Source organism: Narcine bancroftii, chromosome 2, assembly GCF_036971445.1.
Source record: "Narcine bancroftii isolate sNarBan1 chromosome 2, sNarBan1.hap1, whole genome shotgun sequence".
NCBI lineage: Eukaryota > Metazoa > Chordata > Chondrichthyes > Torpediniformes > Narcinidae > Narcine > Narcine bancroftii.
Window position 1 is genome coordinate 192,946,558 of NC_091470.1, and position 26,520 is coordinate 192,973,077.

General features: G+C 51.5%; 1 protein-coding gene across 1 annotated transcript in view; it reads right to left on the minus strand.

Annotated features, from left to right (window-relative positions):
• Positions 1 to 3,750: 3,750 nt before the first annotated feature.
• Positions 3,751 to 26,520, minus strand: part of LOC138754868 (F-box only protein 24-like) — a 106,185-nt gene continuing 83,415 nt past the window's right edge. The window contains exons 5-10 of the mRNA XM_069919791.1: positions 18,968 to 19,211; positions 10,760 to 10,918; positions 9,569 to 9,690; positions 7,412 to 7,543; positions 6,333 to 6,503; positions 3,751 to 4,123 (exon numbers count right to left, since the gene is read on the minus strand). Of these exons, the coding sequence (XP_069775892.1) occupies positions 3,806 to 4,123; positions 6,333 to 6,503; positions 7,412 to 7,543; positions 9,569 to 9,690; positions 10,760 to 10,918; positions 18,968 to 19,211 (1,146 nt within the window). The 3' untranslated portion in view covers positions 3,751 to 3,805. The remainder of the gene's footprint in view (positions 4,124 to 6,332; positions 6,504 to 7,411; positions 7,544 to 9,568; positions 9,691 to 10,759; positions 10,919 to 18,967; positions 19,212 to 26,520) is intronic.

Here is a 26,520-nt window from a genome sequence, read left to right on the forward strand (position 1 = left end):
CACTGTCTGGCCTTCTCCCCATAACCTTTGACACCCTGGCTAATCAAGAACCTATCAATCTCTGCCTTAAATCCACCCAATGACCTGGCCTCCACAACCACCTGTGGCAACAAATTCCACAGATTCACTGCCCTCTGGCTGAAGAAATCCTCTGCATCTCTGTTCTAAGCAGACGCCCTCAATCCTGAAGTTGTGCCCTTTTGTCCGCCACTCTCCCATTGTTGGAAACAACCTTTTTACATCTACTCTGTCCACGCTTTTCAACATTCAAAATGTTTCAATGATATTCTCCTAAATTCCATTGAGTCCAGGCCAAGAGCTGTAAAAAGTTCCTCATATGATAACCCTTTCATTGCCGGAATCATTCTAGTATTTCAGACTTTCTCTGCACAGTTTAAAGTTAATTTTAAACCTAATCACTTAACTGTAGTGGGCACAGCCCAAGATGTCACAGGCAAAACCCTCCCCGCTATCGAGAACCTCTACAGGGAACGCAGCCATTGCAGGGCGGCAGCGATCGTCAGGATCCCACCTCACCCCAGCGCACACTCTGTTCTCGCTGTGGCCATCAGGAAAGAGGTCTCGGGGCCACAAGTTTCGCTCCCAACAGGTTCAGGAACAGCTGTTCCCCCTCCACCATCAGACTCAACGACAAACTCAATCTCGGACTTGTTTAAAGACTTGCACTTGAGCACTTTATTGTGTTTCTTTTTTCCTCTCTGTATTGCACAGTCAGTTCTTTATATTTGTTTATTTGTTTACATGTGTACAATTTTTTTTCCAATAAGTTATAATTCTAAGTAAATCAGGAACATCTGCAGACACCACAGTTGAATTAAAAACACATAACGCTGGAGAAACTCAGCAGATAAAGCAATGTCCTCTATACAGCAAAGGTAAAAATACAGAAACAACGTTTTGGGCTTGAGCCCTTCATCTAGGTGATGGAAAAATGTCAGTTCTGAGTAAAAGAGTAATTCTGCCTGGTCCGCAGGAAGAAAAGAATCTCGGGGTTGTATGTGATGTCATGCATGTACTCTGACAATAAATCTGAAAATAAAATCTGTTCCCCAGACCCCTTCATTCCCCGATTATTCCAAAAACATGGCGCATAAATACATTCAGACTCGCACTGCTTCCTTGAGCACACTCCCCTGAATCTTGAGGTCTTTGATCTCATCTCACCTGCAAGTGGAAATAGGCCCCCTATATCTATCTCACCGCAAAGAGGACCTGCCCTAGGCCACTCACTTTCTCCTCCATCACTTCCAGAATCAACCTAGCGACTCTTGTCTCCCCTGCCCTCCAACGTCACTGTATCCGTTCTCCAGTCAGGAGTTTGTGCGTCCTTCCCCGTGTCTGAGTGGGTTTCCTCTGGGCACTCCGGTTCCCTCCCACCCTTCAAAAATGGACGTGGGTTGAAGGGTTAATGGGGTAGCACAGGCTCGTGGGCCAGAAGGGCCTGTAACCGTGGGGTGTCTATCAAAATTTAACATCGCCTTCTTGGTTAGCTGAGGCACCTGCAAACTATCTTGTGACTCGTGCACTCCCGGGTCTCTCTGGATTACAGCACGCTGAGAAATTTCACTAAGATTTCAGTTATGAACTTTCCTTCCAAGCTGGGTGACCTACCAACTCCATCTGCTGGACACTTGGCCACTCAGCCCATCGGTATCTTAGTGCCATCAGAAAACTTGTCCCTTCATTATTGAGCATTGTGAACAGTTGCGGGCCCTGCGGGCACTTCACCCAACCAGAAGAATCCCCCTTTTGTCCCAACCAAGGCTATCTACGCTTATACATTATCCCTCAACTCCACGTACCTCATCTAAAGCAGGTCTTTTCAATTTACAGCTTGGAGTCTGTGCCGCCCAATTTACACCCCATTGACCTACAGACCTCAGTACGTTTTGTATAGTGGGAGGAAACCGGAGCTCCTCTGGGGAAAACCCACACAGACATGGGGGAAACCCACGCAGACACGGGGGAAACCCACGCAGACACGGGGGAGAATGTATCAACTCCCTACACCTACCCTGGTTCCGGTTGCTGGCATTGTAACGGCATTGCGCTGACCTGTGGCAGGTTTTGTGTGGCACATTCTCAAACGTCTTCTGAAAATCTAAGTACACCACATCCCCTTTTGGCCACGTTATAATCAGTAGATTAATTTTAAAATCAGTTCCGTGGGTATCTGTTTTGGAACCCCGGCTCTTAGCGATTTTTATAAGGGGCCTGACGAAGAAGTGGAAGGATGGTTCAATAAGTTTGCAGATGACATGAAGGTTGAAGGCCTCGTGGATAGTGTGGAAGGTTGTAACAGGATGCAGAGTTGGATGGAGAAGTGGCAGATGGAGTTCAATCTGGAGAAGTGTGAGGTGATGCACTTTGGAAGGTCAAACTTGAAGGTGGAGTACAGGGTTAATGGCAGGATTCTTAACCGTGCGGAAGAACAGAGGGACATTGGGGTCCAAATGCACAGATCCCTCAAGATCGCCGCATAGGTTGATAGGGTAGTTAAGAAGGCCCAGGGGACACTGGGCTTTGTTAGTTAGAGGATTGTGTTCAAGAGTCGAGAGGTCATGTTGCAACTCTGGTCAGACCACTCTGGGAATAGTGTGTTCAGTTCAGATCACCTCATTACCAGGAATGATGTGGAGAGGGCGCAGAGATTTACCAGGAAGTTGCCTGGATTGGAGAACATGTCTGATGAGGCCAGGTTAGCAGAGTTAGGGCTTTTCTGTTTGGAGTGAAGAAGGATGAGAGGAGACTTAATAGAGGTCCACAAGATTCTGAGAGGCGTAGATGGTCTGCACCTGTTTCCCAGGGCGGGAGTAGCAAACACCAGAGGACATGTGTCCAAAGTGAAGGGAGGGAAGTTTGGGGGAGAGGTCAGGGCTGGTTTGTTACACAGTGCACTGGGTGCCTGGGACACCTTGCCTGGGGCGGTGGTGGAGGCTGGAACAATGGGGCATTTAGACATGGATGCAAGCGAAATAGTGATGAGGTAGGGAGGGTTTACATTGTTGAGTAGGTTTTTCCAGATTGGCACAACATTGTGAGCTGAGGATCCTGTTCTGTGCAGGTAGGATCTATGCTTAAACATGACCTGTTTCTCCTGCATTCGTGTTCCGTCTCCCTGATCGAGGCAGCCCGGTTGGTGTAACGGTTGGCCTTTACAGTGCCAGTGACCGGGGTTTGAAAGCAGCGCGCCTTCTGTAAGGAGTTTGTATATATTCCCCGTGTCTGCGCGGGTTTTTCTCGGGGGCTCCAGTTTCCTATCACCATTCAAAAAAAAGTAGGCTGTAGGTTAATGGGGTGTAAATTGGATGGCATGGGCTCATGGGCCGAAATGGCCGGTTACCACGCTGCAGGTCTAAATTTAATTTAAAATTCGATGCCTATCATTCAACTCCCAGTGAGGGAGGGGGGAGAAAGTGGTACCATTCCAATTGAGGGTGAGGTCTGGGTGCTGACTGTGGGGAGGAGGGTGGTTACTGCCATGGCAGTCGGCTTGTTCAGAACGGAAGTGGGGGAGTCAGCCGTCACAGTCCGTATCAACCACACGCACGCTAACCGGAGACAAACCCAGTCACCTGATGTCCCTTTAATTCGTACATTTTATTGGCATTAAAAAACCCCACAAATTTAAAGTCCTGATTTGTCAGTAAAGATTCTACTTCTCCCCACGTTGGTGAGTGGCAGTGTTGCTGTGGACCCTGCCTTCTCCGCACCCCACCCACCCTCCAACCCCCAACCACCCTCCCCAGGGTGCAGGGTGACCGAGCACCATCCCCACTCCCTGCTAGGGTTGCTGACCCACCGTCGATCGCTGGAGGGTGCTGATGGCTTCCTGCAGGAAGTCCTTCTGGTAGCCGGCCAGCCCCAGCTGGCCCACAATGTCCTTCATCTTTTCCATCTGCTGGCCCAGGCTGCTGCAGTTCTCCAACTGGCTCAGGTAGCGGGCGCACATGCGTGAGCCTTCCACCTCCGACTCAGCTCCCTGGCTTCGCGCCTTGGTGCAGGGTAGCTCGCGGAACTCCAGCACCTCGCTGATGTCGTAGCAGGTCAGCATGTAGAGGCACTCGCGTGTAGAGCACAGCTTCTTGGTGCAGTGAGGGACCTGGGACGGGAAGAAAGTCAGGGAAAACCCATGGCCATCCTGCCCACCCATACCCACACCATGTGCCCACTCATACTCACACCATGTGCCCATCATTACCCACACCATATGTCCACCCATACCCACCCCATGTGCCCATCGATACCTTCCCCATGTGGCCATCAATACCCTCCCCATGTGCTCATTGATAGCCTCCCCGTGCCCATCAATACCCACCCTATATGCCCATCCATAACCATGCCATGTTCCCATTGATACCTACCCCAGGTACCCATCTCTACCCACCACTGTGCTCATCGATACCCACCCCATGTGCCCATCACCCACCCCATATGTCCATCCATAACCATCCCATGTACCCATTGATACCTACCCCAGGTACCCATCTCTACCCACCCTTGTATCCATTGATACCCACCCCATGTGCCCATCCATAACCATGTCATGTACCCCAGGTACCCATCTCTACCCACCCCTAAGCCTAACGATACCCACCCCATGCCACAGAACCATAGAACATTACAGCTCAGAAACAGGCCCTTCAGCACCCAGTCCACACCCCTCCATACCCCTCCCATCCACGTACCAGGCCTAATTCTTCTTCAGCGTTAAAACGGAGCCCACATTCAGTTGACAGCTCGTTTCACACTCCCACTGCTCTCTGTGCGAAGAGACTCCCCCTGGTGTTCCTTTTAGACATTGCGCCCTTCGCTGTTCACCCATGGCTGGTTTGCATCTTTCCTAAACTCCAGAAAAGGCCTACTAGCATTTACTGTCTCGATCAAATCATCCCCCATTCTTCCACATTCCAGGGAATAAAGTCTTCACCTGTTTAACCTTTCCCTGTAACACGGTCCCTGAAGACCCAGCAACATCCCAGTAAATCTTTGCACTCAGTTCAATCTTACAGACGTCCTTCCTGTAATTCGATGACCAAAACTGCAGACAACCCTCTCCATTTGGCTTTGCCAGTATCTTGTAAAACCTCCCAACTCCTGTACCCAATGCTTTGATTTATGAAGGCCAAGATGCCAAGAGCTCTCTTTATAACCCTATCCACCTATGACGCCAGTTTCAGAGAATTCTGCATCTGTGTTCCCAGATCGCTTTGTTCCACCGCACACCTCAGAGCCCGACTATTTACAGTGCATCATATCCTGCTCATACAGGTTGATGACCAGATCCCTCTTCAGGCTTGTTCCACAACCCCCTTTTTGCTGCCCATTCCCACACTCTGTGGAAAAGTTGCCCTCCGATCACTTTTAAACCCTTTCCTCTTGCTTTTCCACAGCCTGTCCTTGGGAAACAGACATGAACCATCTCTGTCTCAGCATTTGACATTCATTGAAGAAGTATCGCAGTCTCCGAGCTGCTGAATAACCCGACTCCCACACAGTTCTCGCATCGTCCCCCCCCTCACACCCCTCTCCTTCTCACCCTCTCCCTCACACCCCCTCCCTCTTAACACCCATTCACACCCCCTCGCACAACCCCTTCCCTCTCCCTCTCACATCCCCCTCAACCCTCTCCCTCTCACATCCCCTCTCTCTAACCCCATCCCTCACCCCTTCCCTCTCAACCTCCCTCAACTCCCTCCCTCTCTCTCAACCCCCTCCCTCACACATCCCATCCCTCTCAACACACTTCCTCTCAAACCTCCCCCTCTCAAACACCCCTCTCAAAACTTCTCCCCCTCATACACCCCCTCCCTCTCACACCCCTCCCTTTCACACACCCCACCCCCACACACAATCTCCTTTTCATATGTCCTTTGCCTTTCCTTACCACCCTTCCCACAGCATGGAGCTCCCTCACTGCCCCTCCCACAGTGCAGAGCTTCTTCACTGCCCCTCCCACAGTGCAGAGCTCCCTCAGTATATGCTTATAGTATCAAGGCCAGACTTTGAATCATATCCAGGGGGCTAAGCACAAAGTGATTATGGCCTTGTTCTGGTGTTATACAGGTTGTGAACCAGAGTGATTCAGGAATCAATGGGTCAATGATATAGGAAGGCAGGTTACTTTAAACCCAGGGTCATTCCTGCCTCCGGCACTTCCAAATATTCACCTCAATGACACTCCTTCCTCATTATCAGTTCCTCCATTCAATTTACCCTGAACTGTGGTCAACCCGAGGAAGGAAAACCACTTCCCCCATGTGCCTCTACCCTGGGAGACCTTCCTTAGCCAGGATCAGGCTGGTGCCCACCTGAACGTACAGCTTGACAAAGAAGGCGCTGCCTTTCGGGAATCCTGGCAAGCGACCTCCGGCCCCACATCCGCAGCCGTGAACTTCTTTGCTGAAATCAGCGGCCTGTGAGAGGACCAGGGAATGGTTCAGTCCACACCAGATATCCACTGGCTGCTTCAAGTACGACACCTGAACAGAGTCAGCAAGGTTAGAGGGACAAGGAACAGGTCTTTCACTGCTTGCTCTGACACCAACCACGCCCGGTGCAGCTCCCTCCGCAGTGTCCCACCACACCGCCCAGGGTCAGACATGGAGTGAAGCTCCCTCCGCAATGTCTCATCATATCCTCCCGGGGTCAGACACAGGGTGAAGCTCCCTCTACACCGTCCCGTCACACACTCCCGGGGTCAGACACAGGGTGAAGCTCCCTCCGCACTGTCTCATCGTATCCTCCCGGGGTCAGACACAGAGTGCAGCTCCCTCCACACCGTCACATCACACACTCCCGGGGTCAGACACAGAGTCAAACTCCCTCCACACTGTCTCATCACACCGCCCAGGGTCAGACATGAAGTGAAGCTCCCTCTGCACTGTCTCATCACACCCTCCCAGGGTCAGACACAGGGTGAAGCTCCCTCCACACCGTTCCATCACACACTCCCGGGGTCAGACCCAGAATGAAGCTCCCTCTGCACATTCCCGTCACACACACCCGGGGTCAGACCCAGAGTAAAGCTCCCTCCGCACATTCCCGTCACACACACCCGGGGTCAGACCCAGAGTGTAACTCCCTCCGCACCGTCTCGTCACACACACCCGGGGTCAGACCCAGAGTGAAGCTCCCTCCGCACCGTCCCGTCACACACACCCGGGGTCAGACCCAGAGTGAAGCTCCCTCCGCACCGTCCCGTCACACACACCCGGGGTCAGACCCAGAGTGAAGCTCCCTCCGCACCGTCCCGTCACACACACCCGGGGTCAGACCCAGAGTGAAGCTCCCTCCACACCTTCCCACCACACACACCTGGAGAAGATGTAATGTTATTGTACAGTTGGCTTACAGAGGGGTTGTGGGGTTAGAGAGAGTGTAACTATACCAGAGTCAGTTCTCCTCTGTCAATCTTGTCACCTGTTCCCAGCTGTCCATATCGATTGTTTCCTTGCATGAATATCCGTCCAAATTCATCGACCAATCCCAGATGGTTATACCCCAATGAACAACTGATGACCTGGAAGAACAGCACTGATTGGTGGAAGCGTAGTGCAGAGGGAAAGGTTATCAAGTTGCTTCAATGCAGACAGACAGAGCATGGGAGATCAGGCCTCAAGACGACCTTCCCCAGTGATGAGCTGCCTTTCTCCGTCATGGGATCAAGGAGGCCGCATAAATTGTGAATTTAAATTTAGAAATACAGCCTGGTAACAGGCCATTCTGGCCATCGAGACCATGCTGCCCAATTACATCCAAATGGTCTACAACCCCTGGTTCATTTTGAACGGTGGGAGGAAACCAGGGCCTCCAGAGGAAACCCAGGTAAACTCCTTACAGACTGCATGGGATTCGAACCCTGGTCCCGGTCATGGTGCTATAATAGCATTGCGCTAACCGCTACACCAACCGTCCCGCCACAGATGTCACCCGGCCCTCTAGGGAGTGGACCTGCCAGGTCCTCCCTCTGCCCTGGGTTAGGAATTGTTCTTTTTTGTTCGAATATATAGGTTGGCACAACATCGAGGGCTGAAGGGCCTGTATGAAATAAGAAGACTGACAGGTGGACCAGAGTGTTTACAGACTCTGCAGACACAGGGTGCAGGCACATGACAAGACAGGCTGGTTCCAGCACGATTTCCCTCAGGGAAAATCTCACTGGACAAACCTACTAGAATTCTTTGAGGAACTGACCAGCAGGTGGGATAAGGGAGAGGCCGTGGATGTTGTGATCTGGAGTTTCAAAAGTCCTTTGACAAGGAGCCACACACGAGGCTACTTAACGTGAACCAGGCATTTAACAGGAAACATACTCATGTGGGTGGAGCATTGGCTGGTTGGCAGGAAGCAGAGAGTGGGAATACAAGGGGTCACATTCTGGCTGGCTGCCAATTGCTAGGGGTGTTCCACAGGGGTCGGGTTTGGGGCCGTTTCTTTTTCTGTTGTATGTTAATAATTTAGATGATGAAATTAATGTCTTTGTGGCCAAGTTTGCAGATGATATGAAGGTGGGTGGAGGAGCAGGTCGTGTAGCAGAAACAGGGAGGCTGCAGAAGGACCAGGAAAATGGGTAGGGAAGTTGCAAATGAAATATAATGTTGGAAAGTGAACGGTCACCCACGTTGGCAGAAGGAATAAATGGGCTGACTATTTTCTAAATGGGAGATAATTCAAAATCCCCAGATGCAAAGGGACATGGGAATCCTCATGCAGGACGGCCTGAAGGGAAACTCGCAGGTTGAGTCGGGGGTGAAGAAGGCAAATGTGATGCTGGCGTTCAGTTCAAGGGGAATAGGATATAAGGACAGGGATGTGATGTTGAGTGTTTATAAGGTCTCACGTGGATGATTGTGAGCAGTTTTGGGCTCCTCATTGAAGAAAGGATGTGGTGACGTTAGAGAGGGTTCAGAGGAGATTCACAAGGATGATTCCGGGAATGAAAGGGTTATCATATGAAGAGTGTTTGACGGCTCTGGGCCTGGTCTCATCATAATTTAGGAGAATTGGGGGGGAGCGGGGGATCTCATTGAAATATATTGAATGTTGAAAGGCGTGGACAGAGTAGATGTAAAAAGGTTGTTTCTCACAGTGGGAGAGTCCAGGACAAGAGGGCACAACTTCAGGATTGAGGGCATCCGCTCGGAACAGAGGTGTGGAGGGAATTTCTTCAGCCAAAGGGCGGTGAATCTGTGGAATTTGTTGCCACGGGCAGTCATGGATTTAAGGCCAAGATTGACAGGTTTTTAATTAGCCAGGGCATCAAAGGTTCTGGGGAGAAGGCCGGGCAGTAGGGCTGAGTGAGAGAATGGATTAGCTCAGGACTGAATGGCTCAATAGGCTGAATGGCCTATTTCTGCCCCTATGTCTGATGGCCTTATGAACAGGCGATGCAGATGAGGACAGGTTGAAGCATTTTAAGGTGGAGTGGACAGTGGTTATGGTAGGGGTTGCCACAGAGGTGGTACCTTGCAATGCCTTTGCCAGCAGTGGTCTTAAAACCCACCAGGGACTGCAGCCCAAATCCAGGGGCTGCCATGACCCGTACCTTGGAGGAGAGTGCCAGGGCAAGCGGTATATGTTGGTCAAAGGGATCAAACGCATGCAGAGTTCCAAAGAGGTCTCGATAAACGCCAGCCGTGTGAAGCTCCAGATAGATCGCCCCCGAGTCTGCACTCAAACATCCAACACACAAGAGATCAGAGGAGCCAGGGGTGTGGGGTTGCACACTGCCTCTGACCCCAGCAGAGAATCCCCTGCACATCATCCAGGGCCAGGCCACAGCAAGACATACAGACCCCCAACTCCCCCCTCTGTCCTCTCCCCCCTCCACAACCCCCCATTCCCAGTGAGGGTATCGTTGGCCTCCGTCAGGTCTGAAATGCTGGTCAGTGGAAGGGGCAGAGCTGGCACTGGGGGCCATTACCAGGTACTGCAGGAAACTGCAGACCTCTCCGACTGATCCATCCCCTCTCCCTGCCATGATGTTGCCCTGCCTGCTGCTCAACATGGTCTCTCACATCCCCGATCCCCCTCTTTCCCTCTCCCACTTCCCAATCCCCCTCTCCCCTCTCCCACTCCCTGATCCCCTCTCCCCTCTCCCACTGCTCAATCCCCCTATCTCCCGCTTCACTCCCCGATCCCTCTCTCCCCTCTCCCAGATCCTCCTCTTTTCCTCCCCCCTGATCCCCCTCTCCCCTCCCCTACATTCCCAATCCCCCTGTCCCCTCTCCCACATCACCAATCCCTGATCCACTTTTCCCCCACTCCCTGATCCCCCTCCCACTCCACGATCCCCCTCTCCCCTCTTCCACTCCCCGATCCCACTTTCCGCTCTCCCACATCCCCGATCCCCCTCTCCCCCTCACTCATCCTTCTCTCCCCTCTCCCACATCAATTCCCAAATCCGCCTTTCTCCCACTCCGCGATCCCCCTTCTCTCCTCCCCTCCCTGATCTCTTCTCCCCTTCCTGATCCTCTGCCCCCCTCCCTGATCCCCTCTCCCCTCCCTTACTGCCTCCCTCTCCCACTCCCTCATCCCCATCCTCATTGCCTCCCTCTCCCTCATCCCCACCCTCAACCCTTCTTTCTGTCCTTCTCCCTTGCCCCCTCTCCCCCTCTCCCTTCCTTGCTGCCTCCCTCTCCCTTTCCATCACCCCCTCCCTCCTTCACTCTTCCCTCACCCATCTCTCCTTCTCCCCTCCCCTCTCCCCCTCCACCTCCCTCCTCTGTTCAGTTACCGGTGATGTAGAGAGCACTGCTCTGGTTTGAATGGATTTTGGCGATGGTGAGATGAGGCAGACACTTTGTGATCTTGCGTGTGGACAGTTGCACAGTGTAGGATCTCGGCTGGTCAAGCTGGGTCTCATTGATGGTCAAACTGTAGACCTTCCCATCATCTGGGGGGGTGGTGGGGGTGAGGGAGGACAAGAGAGTGAATGATCCATCCCAGACCAATCCCCCAAACGCCCGATCCATCAGTCCTGGCTGACCTCCCTCCATCCTAGAACCCAGCACTGAATATCACCTACAACCTGGTCTCCTGTTCCCTCTGGAGGCTGGGCTCTAATTGAGGGGCTTAAGATGTTTAGGAAAGGGACACTGTGTGCAAGTAGGGGCATGAAATCAGAGCTGAGCTTTCCAGGGGTAGTGAGAGAAGTCTTCCTCCTTTCACAGGGGGTGTTGGGAATGCTGGTATCTCCAGCATGGCTCCGGGAACACCGGAACAGTTGCTGCAGAGAGATGAATTGGAGGTCAATCCACAGGACTATATGAGTGGCAGAGAGGATCACTGGGGTCTCCCTCCCACCCCCCATCAATTTGATCTATCGGGATCATTGTCTCAAGAGGGCGTGTAAAATCATCAAGGATCCACATGGTAAACTGTGGATGATGATCTGAATTAAAAACTGGTCCTGTCAGGGAAGAGATCCAGGAGGATCAGAGCCAGCATCACCAGGCTGAGGAACAGCCTCTTCCCGTGGGCAGTGAGGATGCTAAATGACCAAAGCAACTGCTCACACTGACCCTCCATGACTATTATATGGCTGAAACAATATTTATTGATTTATTTGTGGAGATGAATACTTGTCCTGCACAAGTGTTATACCTGGCTGTGAGCCTATGTGTTTTACACCGAGGACCAGAGAACACTGTTTCGTTGGGATGTACTTGGACAATCAGATAACAATAAACATCTTCAATGGTTGAGGTGTCATTTCTGTCCAGGCTGTTGGGAGATGTAGAACTGAACCAGGAAGCTTTGAGATATGAATCAGGCAGTACCTTAAACCTGGGATAGATTCAAGGGGCTGAATAGCCTCGAGTTCTCTAACAGGGCCTTTTCATGTAGAAGTACAAGCCTCTACTCCTTCTCCAAGCTGTGGATGATGATCTGAATTAAAAACTGGACCAATTAATCCAAGTTGATCGCCTGAGCTCATCCCATTTGCCTGCGATGGAGCCCATAGCTGTCTCCACTGTTCCAGCCATTCCCCCCCCCCACCCCAGTCTGGTAGTGTTGTCCTAGTTCAGCTGCTTCCACACATCCGTCCCCCTGCCTCCCCTTTAAATCTCTCCCCTCTCTCCTTGATCCTCCAGCATCCTGGTATGAAGACTCGCTTTCACCTTTTATCTACGGCTGTCATGATTTTGCAAACGTCGACGAGGTCATCCCTCTGCCCTCCTTCACTCCAGTTCAGCATGGTTTACAGCGCCAGCAACCAGGACTGGGGTTCGAATCCCGCGCTGCCTGTAAGGAATTTGTACGTTCTCCCTGTGTCTGCATTGGCTTTCCCCCAGGGGGCTCCGGTTTCCTCTCACTGTTCAAAATCATACTGGGGGTTGTGGGTTAATGCATGTGTAATGATAGTGATCATGTTTGCATGGCAACTAGCAATGCCTTACTGTTTGATTAGACTTGGCTGCCAGCAGGGGCTAACACACAGTAAGCAGAGCTGTAATGGAGACATGCAGCCTCGCAGCTCGAGTGTGGTATGCCACCAGCACAACTCTTTATGGGAGTTACATAGGCTAAGATCAAACCTACCCATTCAGGAGTATCTCCTAAAAACAAAAGAGGGGGAGAAAGTGAGGAAGTTCAAAGAACAACAGAAAGAAAAGCAAAAGTATGACTTTGACAGAGGAACAAAAGACCTACCAGAACTCTACACTGGTGACCAAGTCAGGGTAAAAGACAAAACAAACTTATGGACTCAGAAGGGAACTGTCCTTAGTGAAATCTGACCAAGATCATACACCATTCAGATAGATGAAGGTACTTTTCTGAAAAGAAATCATCGAGATCTTCAAATAGGACCAGCCACAGTAGATGGATACTGTTGAACAACCTGAATACACATCTGAGAAGACATCATCTGAGGCAACAACTGAGATTCAAGGACAATCAATCAGGAGATCATCAAGACATGTGAATCCTCCTAAGAGACTCACTGAGCAAATTGAAAGACTCTTGTTCTAGAATGAAGCATTTTTTAATCTTATTCACTCTTCATGTTTTAGTGTATGTAAATGTGAACACACAAAACAAGTTTAAAAAATGTTAACAATGTTGATAATAATGAAAATGTAAGTTCCTGGTGTTAAAGTTAAAATTGCAGAGTTATACAAAGAAAACATGTTAGTTAAAAGTAAGCTACTTTTGTTTTAAGAAAGGGAGATGCACTGCCTTACTGTTTGATTAGACTTGGCTGCCAGCAGGAGCTGACACACAGTGTGCTGACCTGTAATGGAGACTTGCAGCCACATGGCCTGGGTCATGGTGCTGTTTACATCAACTTTAAAGTAAATAACCTTTTCCTTCATCCATGTGTTGCCTAAGAACTCACACACACGAATAAAAGGCGAAGCAGGGTGTAAATTGGGCGGCAGAGGCTTGTGGGGAAGAAATGGCCTGTTACCGTGCTGAAGGTCTAAATTTAAAAAAATTTAAAAAACCCCAGTCCCTATAAATCAAGCCCCCCCAGTCCTGCCAGCATTCCAGTAAATCTTTCCTGCACTCCCCTGTTTTTCCAAACTTAAACTCAAACAGTTATCAATTTTATCGATATGACTGTTGATTACAATTATCAACTCTATACAAGGTTTTCTGTAGTATTCAAGCTTTTTCTGTCCCCTTCTCTTCTCCCCACCCCTCCACATTTAACACTTTACCAACCACAGTTTCACATGACATTCAGGACGTTCACACCAAAGGTATGAAACATATGTCGGGTGGGGGGGGAGGGGGTTATAGGTTTGTCATGTCATGGCTGCCAATGCTCAGGCTGTTTACTTTCTCGACTTTTCCTGCTTGGAGTGGGATGGTCTCCATCCCCTCCTCCACACTCCCTCCCTACCAATTGAGGGGCAGATGGGGTGGCAGGGCGGCGAGGGATGACGGTCCACACTATAATCGTGCTCCTATGGAATTTAGGTACGGTGGCCAAATTTTCAAGGAAGTGTATTTTTTTCCCTCACGTTGTAAGTGATTTTCTCCAGGGGGACACAGCTTTGCGATCCATATTCCAGCGCGCAATGCTCAGGCAGGAGTCAGACTTCCTGGGAACTGCTATGCACTTCCTAGCCACTGCCAATGCGATCAATACGAATTGGGTTTGAAATTTGGACAGGTTCTTCGTAAGTCTTAAACCCATTATGTTTCCCAACAGGAGCAGCTCTGGGTCCTGTGGGAATTCTTTCCTGCACTCCCCTCTTGGTTAATTCCAGATTTATTGTTAGAGTACGTACATAACATCACATACAACCCTGAGATTCCCTTTTCCCCACAGTTGAGGCAGAATTACCACTTACTGGTAATGCAAAAACTGTACTCACTTGTAAACAAAGAAATGTATACAAACTGACTAAGATGAAAGGGGAGAGATTTAAGGAGGAAGTTTCAACCCTGAGGGGCTGAGTGTGTGGAAGCAGCCAAGGTGGGGAATAGGACAACACTTCTGGACAGGTGGATGCCAGGTACGTGGGGACGGTGCAATACAGAGAGAAATAAAATATTTAAAGTGCACAAGTGCAAGTCCTTAACTGAGTCCCTGATCGAGTTTGCTGTTGAGGAGTCTGATGGTGGAGGGGTAGCCACTGTTCCTGAACCTGGTGGTTGAGTTGTGTGGCACCTAGATCCAGGGGTGCAGTGCTAATTTTTTAAGTGCAGGGGCTCACCAAAAAAATGGCGACAAGGAGGTGCTGAAGACACTCCATGAGGTGCCTGGTGCAGCCCCCTGCCGATACCTCTTTCCTGACAGCAGCAGCGAGAAAAGAGTGTGTGCTGGGTGATGTGGATCCTTGATGATTGCTGCTGTTCTCCAATGGCAGCATCTCCCATAGATGTTCTCGAGGGTGGGGAGGGTCTTGCCTGTGATGTCCTGAGTTATGTCCACAAGGCTTTATGCTCAGGGGTGTTGATGTCCCCCATACCAGACAATGATGCAGCCGGTCAGTGTACTTCCCACCATACACCTGTAGAAACTTGGCAGGGTTTCTGATGTCGTACCAAACCTCTGCAAACTCCTGAGGAAGTAGAAGCGCTGACGTGCTTTCTTCACGATGTCATTGGTGTGTTGGGTCCACGTAAGATCTTCCGTGATAGTGACTCCTAAGAACTTAAATGTGTTCACCCTCTTCACTTCTGATCCCCCAGTGATCATCAGATTGAACACCTCTGACTTTCCCTTCCTGAAGTCAACAACCAGTGACAATGATTGCGAGGTTTTTGTTGGTGCACCATTTGGCCAAGTTTTCACCTCTCTCCTCTTCGCTGACTCATCGCCCCTTTTTATACAACCCACCACCGTGGTATCTTCAGCGAATTTGTAGATGGTGTTGCTGATGTACCAAGCCACAGTCATAAAGCAAGTAGAGCAGGGGGCTAGGAACACAGCCTCATGGTGCCCTGGTACTGATGGAAATTGTGGAGATGTTCTTACCAATCCTCACTGATAGTGGTCTGGAGTTGAGGAAATCCAAGCAAATGTTGGGACAGATTAAAGGGGCCGAACAGCCTTATGGTCTACTGTAGTGAGGCCTCCCCTTTCATCTTCAACCTCTGCCTTTTGCCTTTCAATTTAAATTTTAAATATTTCGACAGGCCCTTCCAGCCCAATTGCACCCAATTGACCTACAGTTCATGGTTCTATGATTTTAACCCCCATACATTTTGAAGGGTGGGAGGAAACCCCACACAGGCACTGGGAAAATGTACAAACTCCCTACAGACGGCGTCGGGTTCAAACCAGGGTCACGGTGCTGTAACAGCATTGCGCTAACCATGCACCCCTTTCTGAGACAAAGACTCTTTGTTCACCTCACGATTTTGTGAAACTCTACAAAGATGCCCCGCAGCCCTCCTTCATTCCAGGTCAACAGTTCCTGTAAATGAAGCCCTGTTGGTCCTGCCAGAATTCCTGTACTCTGCTCTCGGTTAATCTCATCCTTCCTGTGGTACCTGGACCAAAACGACCCTCGATATTCCAGGTGGAAACTCACCAATGTCTTGTGGAGTCATAGCCTTACAACTCCTGTACTTGTTGTCCCATCAGTGGAGGTACGCTCGCCAAACACCTCCTTCATCACCTTGTCTATCTGTGCTATTCTCTTTGGTGACCCATTTACCTGTACCCCTTGATCTCTTGATTTCGCGAGATTCTGCAGGGAGGATAACTTCTTCTGGGTGGGGAAGATCTACTGCCTCCGGTGCTCCCGTTGGGGTCTCCTCTACATCGAGGAGACTGGGCGCAGATGGGGAGATCACTTCGCTGAGCCCCTTCGCTCTGTCCACATCAGTGACAGGGGTCTCACAGTGGCCGGACTTTTCAATTCTGCGCCTCACTCCCATGCTGACACGTCTGTCTGTCGCCTCGTGCACTGACAAACTAACGCCCCCCGTAAACTGGTGGAGTAAAACCTAATATTCCATCTGGACGCTCTCCAATCAGATGACATTAACATCGGCTTCTCCGATTTCTGCGAGACCACTCCCCATTCTCTCCAAGCCCTCTGTCTCCTTTAATTTAAAAAAAAATTAATTTAATTTTTAAAAAATGTATTTGATCTACAGCACGGTAACAGGCCCTTTGGCCCAGGAATCCGTGCTGCCCGATTTACACTCAATTAACCAACAATGCCCGGTATATTTCGAATGGTGGAGGAAACTGGAGACCCCGGGGAATCCCCATGCAGACATGATCTGCCCTTCACAAAGCCATGCTGACTGTTCCTGAACAGACCATGATTCTTGAGATGCCCATCAATCCTTTCTCTAGAATCCTGTCCAATAGCTTGCCCACCACAGACGCAAGGCTCACTGGTCTATAATTACCTGGACTTTCCCTATTATCTTTTTTGAGCAAGGGGACAACATTTGCCACTCTTCCATCCTCCGGTACCATTCCCATGGATAACGAGGACACAAAGATCCCAGCCAGCATCTCCATAATCTCCTCCCTCGCCTTGTGGAACAGCCTGGGGAATATTTCGTCAGATTCCAGGGACTTATCCGTTCTAATTCATGTTAACTCCTCCAACACATTCTCTCTCAACATGGTCTAGAACATTAACCCCACCCATATTGTTCTCACCATCATCAAGACCCCTCTCCTTGGTGAATCCTGAAGTATTCATTGTCCTCAAGTGAGGACCTCACCCACTTCCACTACCTCCAGGCACATCTTCCCATCTTTATGTCTAACTGGTCTAACCTTCACTCCTTTCTTCCTTCTGTTCTTCACCTAAGTGAAGAATGCCTTGGGGATTTCCTTAACCTTGCACACCAAGGCCTTCTCATGTCCCCTTGCTCTCCTCAGCCCCCTCTTCCATCCTTTCTTGCTACCAGATATTTTGAAGGAGACCTATCTGATTCTTGCTGCCTAAACCTTGTATATTCATTCCTTCGCCTGACTAGATTTCCCACCTCTCTTGTCAACCGTGGGTCCTTCGCTCGACCATTCCTTCTCTGCCTCACTGTGACAAATCTCTGCAAGAGATCCCTGAACATCGACCACATTTCCCTGCATAAATATCATCCCAATTTATCGGGCAAGTTCTAGCCTCATAGTTGGCACTTCCCCACTTAAATATATTCCCATCCTCTCTGACTGTCTGTGTCCATGGCAATGTTAAAGGCCAGGGAAGGGTGGTCCCTGCCCTCCAAATGTTCACCGACTGAGAGATCTGTACTGGACCTGGTTCATTATCTAACACTAGATCTAATAGGGCATCCCCCCTGATCGGACTGTCAATATACAATGACAGGAATCCATCCTGGACAAACTCTGCCCTTTCTAAACCGCCAGTATGAAGCAGATGCCAGTCAATATTAGGGAAGTTGAAGTCACCCATGATAACAACCCTGATATTTTCGCACCTTTCCAAACTTCTTCCCATTTGCTGCTACCAGGGGGCCTACAGAATACTCCCAACAGAGTAATTGCTCCCTTCCTGTCCCTAACGTCCACCCGGACTGATTCAACAGAGGATCCTGCCTCATTACCCACTCTTTCTGCAGCTGTAATAGTTTCCCTGCCCAGTGATGCCACCCCCCCCACCACCCCCAACCCTTTTAAATGCAGGAGTATTCAGAATCCCTTCCTCACTTGGTGCCGGCGCAGTCTCTGTAATCGTTCCAGCTCTCAGTTCCTCACCCTTATTCCTGATGCATTCAAGTCCATGCCCTTTAGCCCATCAACCTGCTGTTTTTATGCCCTCTATTCTGCTTCTCCTTCCTCAAAACCTCTCGAAATGACAGATCTGGCTTTACTCCATGCACCTCTTCCACTGACCTATCGCTTTGGGTCCTAAACCGGCTGAAATCCTCCTGAACCCAGAGCAGCAAACCTGCCCTGCAAGAATATTATTCCCCCTCAAGTTCAGCCATCCCATCTGTACAGGTCCCACCTTCCCCAGAAGAGATCCCAATGATCCAAAGATCTAAAACCCTGACCCCTGCACCAACATCATCTGCCATCTCCTCCAATGCTTACCGTCATCATCACGTGGCGCTGGCAGCAGTCCTGAGAATGCTACCCTTGAGGTCCTGTTCTTCAACCTTCTGCCCAGATCTCGAAACCCACACTTCAGAACATCATCCCATCGACATGTGGAGATACAACCACTGGAATGCCAGTGACTGTCTGCACCTGTCCACACACCTGCATTGCCTTGGGGAAGGCCACAATGTCCACAGGCCTCGGGAAGGCCTCATCACCGCCAACCCTTTGAAGGCCATCCCACCATCGACCAGTCAAAGGCCGCCCACCATCAACCCGTTGAAGACCGTGGGGTCATCCCACAACTGACACCCTCTACTGCTTGCCTCCCCCCTGCTCAGCACCTTGTGCCGTGTATCGTGCATGATACCCAGGAAGAACATGTAGGATCTCCATGCCCCTCCAGGGTCCCAGTGCCCACCTCTGACAGAGAGAAGGCCCATTCCTAACCTGTGAGGAGTAGCAGAGACCTTTCTGTTTCCTGCCCCACCAACTTGATCTCCTTGAAACTCATGGAAGAGTGGAAGGTCATCTTGAACACCCGTTGGCCACTGGACTGCACATACACTTCCACACAGTCACAGGTGTGGCCAACGTCACTTAGATCTGGTGTTACCAAGGATGGAATATCCCTCATTCCCAGCACGTACAAATACTTCCGATAGATTGTGTCATTCCTCGGGTCAGTTGCAAACTAGGAAGGAATAAATAAGTCAACATTAAACTCTAGTCTCAATGAGACTGCACCCAGTAAAAAGACAAGTTATTTCTTTCAACTTTCAGACTGTGAAACAGACAAGTCAAACAGTGAAACTCCCTCCACAGCATCCTGTCACAAACTCCCGGGGTCAGACACAGAGTGAAGCACCCTAAACACTGTCCCATCACACACTCTGGGTGTCAGACACAGAGTGAAATTCCCTCTGCACCATCCCGTCACACATTTCCGGGGTCAGACAAGTGAAGCTCTCTCCGCACCGTCCCATCACACAATAACGGGGTCAGAAACAGAGAGAAGTTCCCTACGCACTATCCAATCACACACTCCCGGGGTCAGACTCAGAGTGAAGCTCCCTCCACACCGTCCCATCACACAAACCCGGGGTCAAACACAGAGTGAAGCTGCCTCCACACTGTCCCATCACACACACCCAGGGTAGACACAGACTGAAACTCCCTCCGCACTGTCCCATCACACAATCCCGGGGTCAGAAAGAGAGTTAAACACCCTAAGCACCCTTCCCATCACACACTCCCGGTGTCAGACACTGAGTGAAACTCCATCTGCACCGTCCCGTTACACACTCCCGGGGTCAGTAACAGAGTGACACCAATCTGCACCATCCCGTCACTCACTCCTGGGTCAGACACTGCGTGAAGCTCCTTCCGCACCGTCCCAACACACACCACCTGGGTCAGAGAGAGTGAAGCTCTCTCCAAACAATCCCATCTCAAACTCCCGGGGTCACCCTTCCCATCACACACTCCCAGTCTTAGACACTGAGTGAAACTCCTTTCGCACCATCCCGTTACACAATCTCGGGGTCAGAAACAGAGTGAATCTCCCTCCGTACCATCCTGTTACAAACTACTGGGGTCAGACACATATTGAAGCTCCCTCCGCACAGTCCCATCACAGACTCCCGGGTTCAGACACAAAGTGAAGCTAACTCCGCAACGTCCCATCACATACTCCCGGTGTCAGACACATAGTGAAGCTCCCTCAGCAACTTCCCATCACATACTCCCGTGGTCAGCCACAGAGTGAAGATCCCATCGCACCGTCCCATCATACACTGCCAGCATCAGACACAGTGTGAAGCTCCCAATGCACCGTCCCATCAAACATTCGCGGGGTCAGACACAGAGTGAAGCTGACTCCATACTGTTCCGTCACACACAACCAGGATCAGACACAGAGTGAAGCTCACTCCATACTGTCCCGTCACACACAACCAGTATCAGACACAGAGTGAATCTCCCTCCGCACCCGACCCATCACGCATTCCCGGGGTCTGACACAAAGTTATGTTCTTTCCGCACCGTCACGTCACACACTCCAGGTGTCAGACACACAGTGAAGCTCCCTCCGCACCCTTCCCATCACACGCTCCTGGTGTAATACAAGTAGTTAAGCTCCCTCCTTTGCATCATGTCACACACTTCCAGGGTCAGACATGAGTGAAACTCCTTCCGTACCGTCCTGTCACACACTCCTGGGGTCAGACACAGAGTGAAGCTCCCCCCACACTGTTCCATAACACACTCCCAGGGTCAGACACAGTGTGAGCTCCCTCTATAACGTCTCATCACACACTCCCGGGGTCAGGGACAGAGAAGCTCCCTATGCACAGTCCCATCACACACTCGTGGAGTCAGACACAGAGTGAATCTCACTCCGTACTGTCCCGTCACACACTCCAGGGGTCAGACACAGAGTGAAGACCATCTGCTTTGTCCTATCACACACTCCCTTGACAGACACTGAGTGAAGCTCCTTCCGCTCCGTCCCATCACACACTCCATGGTTCAGACACTGAATGATGCTCCCTCTGCACCGTCTCATCACACATTCCCGGGGTCAGACGCCGAATGAAACTCCATCCGCACCGTCCCATCACACAACACCTGGGTCAGACACAGAGTGAAGCTTTCTCCGAGCCATCCCATTTCACACTCCAGGGGTCAGACAGAGAGTTAAGCTCCCTCCGCACCCTTCCCATCACACACTCCTGGTGTAAGACATGGAGTTAAGCTCCATCCACCCCGTCCTGTCACACACACCCAGGGACAGACACACAGTAAAGCTCTCTCAGCACCTTCCCATCAGACACTCCCGGGATCAGGTGAAGCTCCCTCTGCCACGTCCTATCACACACTCCCAGGGTCAAACACAGAGTGAACCTCCCTCTGCATCGTGCCATCACAAACGCTTGGGGTCAGACACAGAATAAAGCTCCTTCCGCACCTTCCCATCAGACATTCCCAGGGCCAGACACAGTGTGAAGCTCCCTCTGCCACGTCCTATCACACACTCCCAGGGTCAGACACAGAGTGAAGCTCAATCCGCGTCTTCCAATTACACAATCCCAGGGTCAGAAACAGAGTGAATCTCCCTCGGTACCATCCTGTTACAAACTACCGGGGTCAGACACATAGTGAAGCTCCCCCCGCACAGTCCCATCACAGATTCCTGGTTTCAAACACAAAGTGAAGCTCCCTCCTCAACGTCCCATCACATACTGCCGGTGTCAGACACATAGTGAAGCTCCCTCCGCAACGTCCCATCACACAGTCCCGGGGTCAGCCACAGAGTGAAGCTCCCTATGCACCATCCTATCAAACACTCGCGGGGTCAGACACAGAGAGAAGCTCACTCCGTACTGTCCCGTCACACACAACCAGGATCAGACACAGAGTGAAGTGCCCTCCGCAGTGTATCATCACACAGCCAATGTTTCAGACGCTGAGTGACGCTCCCTCCGCACCAACCCATCACCCACTGCCGGATTTAGACACAGAGTGGAGCTCCCTCTGCACCATCCCATCACACACTCCTGGGCTTAGACACAGAGTGAAGCGCCTTGGCACCGTCCCGTCACACACTCCCGGTATCAGACACAGAGTGAAGCTTCCTCCGAACTGTCCCATCTCACACTCCCGGGGTCAGAGAGAGAGTTAAGCTCACTCCGTACTGTCCCGTCACACACTCCCAGGGTCAGACACAGGGTAAAGACAATCTGCACCGTCCTATCACACACTCCCGCGACAGACACTGAGTGAATCTCCTTCAGCTTCGTCCCATCATACACTCCCGGTGTCAGACACTGAGTGAAACTCCTTCCGCTCCGTCCCGCCACACACTCCCGGGGTCAGAGACAGAGTGACACCCATCTGCACCATCTTGTCACACATACATGGGGTCAGACACAAAGTGAATCCTCCTCCGCACCATCCCATCACCCATTGCTGGAGTTAGACACAGAGTGAAGCTATTTCCGCATCATCGCATCACACATCCCGGTGTCAGACACTGAGTGAAGCGCCTCGGCACCATCCCGTCACACACCATTGGTGTCAGACACTGAGTGAAACTCCTTCTGCACCGTCCCGTCACTCACTCCTGGGACAGACATTGAGTGAAGCTCCTTCCGCACTGTCCTATCACACACCACCGGGGTCAAACAGAGAGTTAAGATCCCTCTGCACACTTCCCATCACACACTCTCGGTGTCAGATACTGAGTGAAACTCCTTCTGCACCTTCCCGTTACACACTCCCGGGGTCACTAACAGAGTGATGCCCATCTGCACCGTCCTGTCACTCACTCCTGGGTCAGACATTGAGTGAAGCTCCTTCCGCAATGTACCATCACACACCACCTGGGTCAGACACAGAGTGAAGCTCCCTCCAAACCATCCCATCTCATACTCCCGGGGTCAGACAGACAGTTAAGCTCCCTCCGCACCCTTCCCATCACACACTACTGGTGTAAGACACAGAGTTAAGCTCCCTCCGCCCCGTCCTTTCACACATTTTCAGGGTCTGGCACAGAGTGAACATTCATTCACACTGTCCCATCACATACTCCCGGGGTCAGACACAGAGTGATGCTCCCTCCGCACCTTCCCATCAGACACTTCCGGGGTCAGACGCAGTGTGAAGCTTCCTCTGTCATGTCCTATCACACACTCCCAGGTTCAGACACCGAGTGAAGCCCATCTGCATCGTCCCGTCATTCACTCCCGGGTCAGACACTGAGTGAAGCACCCTCCGCACCGTTCCATCTCATATTCCAGGGTTCAGACACTGAATGATTCTCAATCTGCACCGTCATGTCAAACACACCCGGTGTCAGACAAAGAGGGAAGCTCCCTCAGCACCTTTCCATCACACACTCCCGGGGTCAGACACACAGTGAAACCCCCTCCGCACCTTCGCATCACACATTCCCGGAGCCAGACACAGAATGAAGAACCCACCGCATTTTCCCATCAAGGACTCCTGGAGTCCGAAACAGAGTGAAGCTCCTTCCGCACCATCCCGTCACATACTCCCGCTGTCAGACACAGAGTGAAGTTCCCACCGCACCTGACCCATCACACGATCCCGGGGTCTGACACAAAGTTACATCCCTTCCACCTCGTCCCATCACACACTCCCGCTGTCAGACACAGAGTGAAGTTCCCTCCGCACCAGACCCATCACACGATCCCGGGGTCTGACACAGTTACATCCCTTCCACCCCATCGCGTCACACACCCCTGGGGTCAGACACAGAGTGAAGATTCCTCCGCACCGTCACATCACACACCTCCGTGGTCAGTCACAGAGTGAAGCTCCCTTCGCACGGTTCCATCTCACACTCCCAGAGTCAAACACAGAGTGTAACTCCCTCCGCATCGTGCCACCACACACGCTTGTGGTCAGTAACAGAGTGAAGCTTCCTCTGCATCTTCCCATGACACACTACCGGGGTCAGACACGTAGTGAAGCTCCCGCCACCAAGTCCTATCACACACTCCCGGGGTCAGACATAGTGTGAAGCTCCCTCTATAACGTCACATCACACACTCCTGGGGTCAGAGACAGAGAGAAGCTCCCTATGCACCATCCCATCACACACTCATGGGGTCAGACACAGAGTGAAGCTCACTCCGTACTGTTCCGTCACACACTCCAGGGGTCAGACACAGAGTGAAGACCATCTGCTCCGTCCTATCACACACTCCCTCGACAGACACTGAGTGAAGCTCCTTCCGCTCCGTTTCATCACACAATCCAGGGGTTAGACACTGAATGAAGCACCCTCTGTACCATCTCATCACCCACTCCCGGATTCAGACACAGAGTGAAGCTCCCCACGCACTGTTCAATCACACATTCCCTGGGTCAGCAACAAAATGAAACCCCCTCCAGACCATCCCATCACCCACTGCCGGAGTTAGACACAGAGTGAAGCTCCCTCCGCATCGTCCCATCACACACTCCCGGGCTCAGACACAGAGTGAAGAACCTCGGCACCGTCCCGTCACTCAATCCCGGGGTCAGAAAGAGAGCTAAGCTCCTTAAGCACCCTTCCCATCACCCACTCCCGGGGTCAGACACAGAATGTCACCCATCTGCACCGTCCCATCACTCACTCCTTGGTCAGACATTGAGTGAAACTCCTTCCACACCGTCGTATCACACACTCCCGGGGTCAGAAAGAGAGTTAAGCCCCCTAAACACCCTTACCATCACACACTCCCGGTGTAAGACACAGTGTTAAGCTCCCTCCACCCCGTCCTATCACACACTCCCAGGGACAGACACACAGTAAAGCTCCCTCAGCACCTTCCCATCAGACACACCCGGGGTCAGACACTGCGTGAAGCTCCTTCCACACCGTCCCAACACACACCACCTGGGTCAGACACAGAGTGAAACTCTCTCCGAACAATCCCATCTCACATTCCCAGGGTCAGACAGAGAGTTAAGCTCCCTCCGCACCCTTCTCTTCACACACTCCTGGTCTTAGACACTGAGTGAAACTCCTTCTGCACCGTCCTGTTACACAATCCCAGGGTCAGAAACAGAGTGAATCTCCCTCCGTACAATCCCATTACAAACTACCGGGGTCAGACACATATTGAAGTTCCCTCCGCACAGTCCCATCACAGACTCCTGGGTTCAGACAAAAAGTGAAGATAACTCCGCAACGTCCCATCACATACTGCCGGTGTCAGACACATAGTGAAGCTACCTCCGCAAAGTCCCATCACGCACTCCTGTGGTCAGCCACAGAGTGAAGATCCCTCCGCACCATCCCATCACACACTCCCGGGCTCAGACACAGATTGAAGCGCTTCGGCATCGTCCCTTCACCCACTCCTGGTGTCAGACACTGAGTGACACCCAACTGCTCCGTCCCGTCACTCATTCCTGGGTCAGACATTGACTGAAGCTCCTTTCGCACTGTCGTATCACACACTCCCGGGGTCAGACAGAGAGTTAAGTTCCCTCTGCACCCTTCCCATCACACACTCCCGGGGACAGACACAGAGTGAAGCCCCTCGTCACCGTCCTGTCACACACCCGGAGTCAGAGACTGAGTGAAACTCCTTCCGCACCGTCCCGTCACACACTTCTGGGGTCAGACACAGAGTGACACCCATCTACACCATTCCGTCACTCACTCCTGCGTCAGACATTGAGTGAAGCTCCTTCCGCTCCGTACTATCACGCAGTTCCGGGGTCAGACAGAGAATTAAGCTCTCTCCGCACCCTTCCCATCACACACTCCTGGTGTAATACAAATAGTTAAGCTCCCTCCCTCCCATCCTGTAACACACTCCCAGGGTCAGACATGAGTGAAACTCCTTCCGCATCATCCCATCACACACTCCCAGGGTCAGACACAGAGTGAAGCTCCCTTCGTACAGTTCCATCTCACACTCCCGGAGTCAAACACAGAATGAAGCTCCTTCCGCTCCATCCCATCACTCACTGCAGGGGTCAGACACAGAGTGAAGCTCACACAGCAGTGTACCATCACACACTCCATGGTTCAGACACTAAATGAAGCTCTCCCCACACCATTCCATCACACACTCCCGGGGTCAGACACAAAGTGAAACCCCCTCCGCACCATCCCATCACCCACTGCCGGAGTTAGACACAGAGTGAAGCTCCCTCCACACCATCCCATCACACACTCCCGGGCTCAGACACAGAGTGAAGCGCCTCGGCACCGTCCCTTCACACACTCCCGGTGTCAGACACTGAGTGAAACTCCTTCCACACTGTCCCGTCACACACTCCCAGGGTCAGACACAGAGTGACACCCATCTGCTCCGTCCCGTCACTCATTCCTGGGTCAGACATTGACTGAAGCTCCTTTCGCACCGTCGTATCACACACTCCCGGGGTCAGACAAAGAGTTAAGCTCCCTCCGCACCCTTACCATCACACACTCCCGGGGTCAGACACTGAGTGAAACTCCTGCCTCTCCGTCCCGTTAC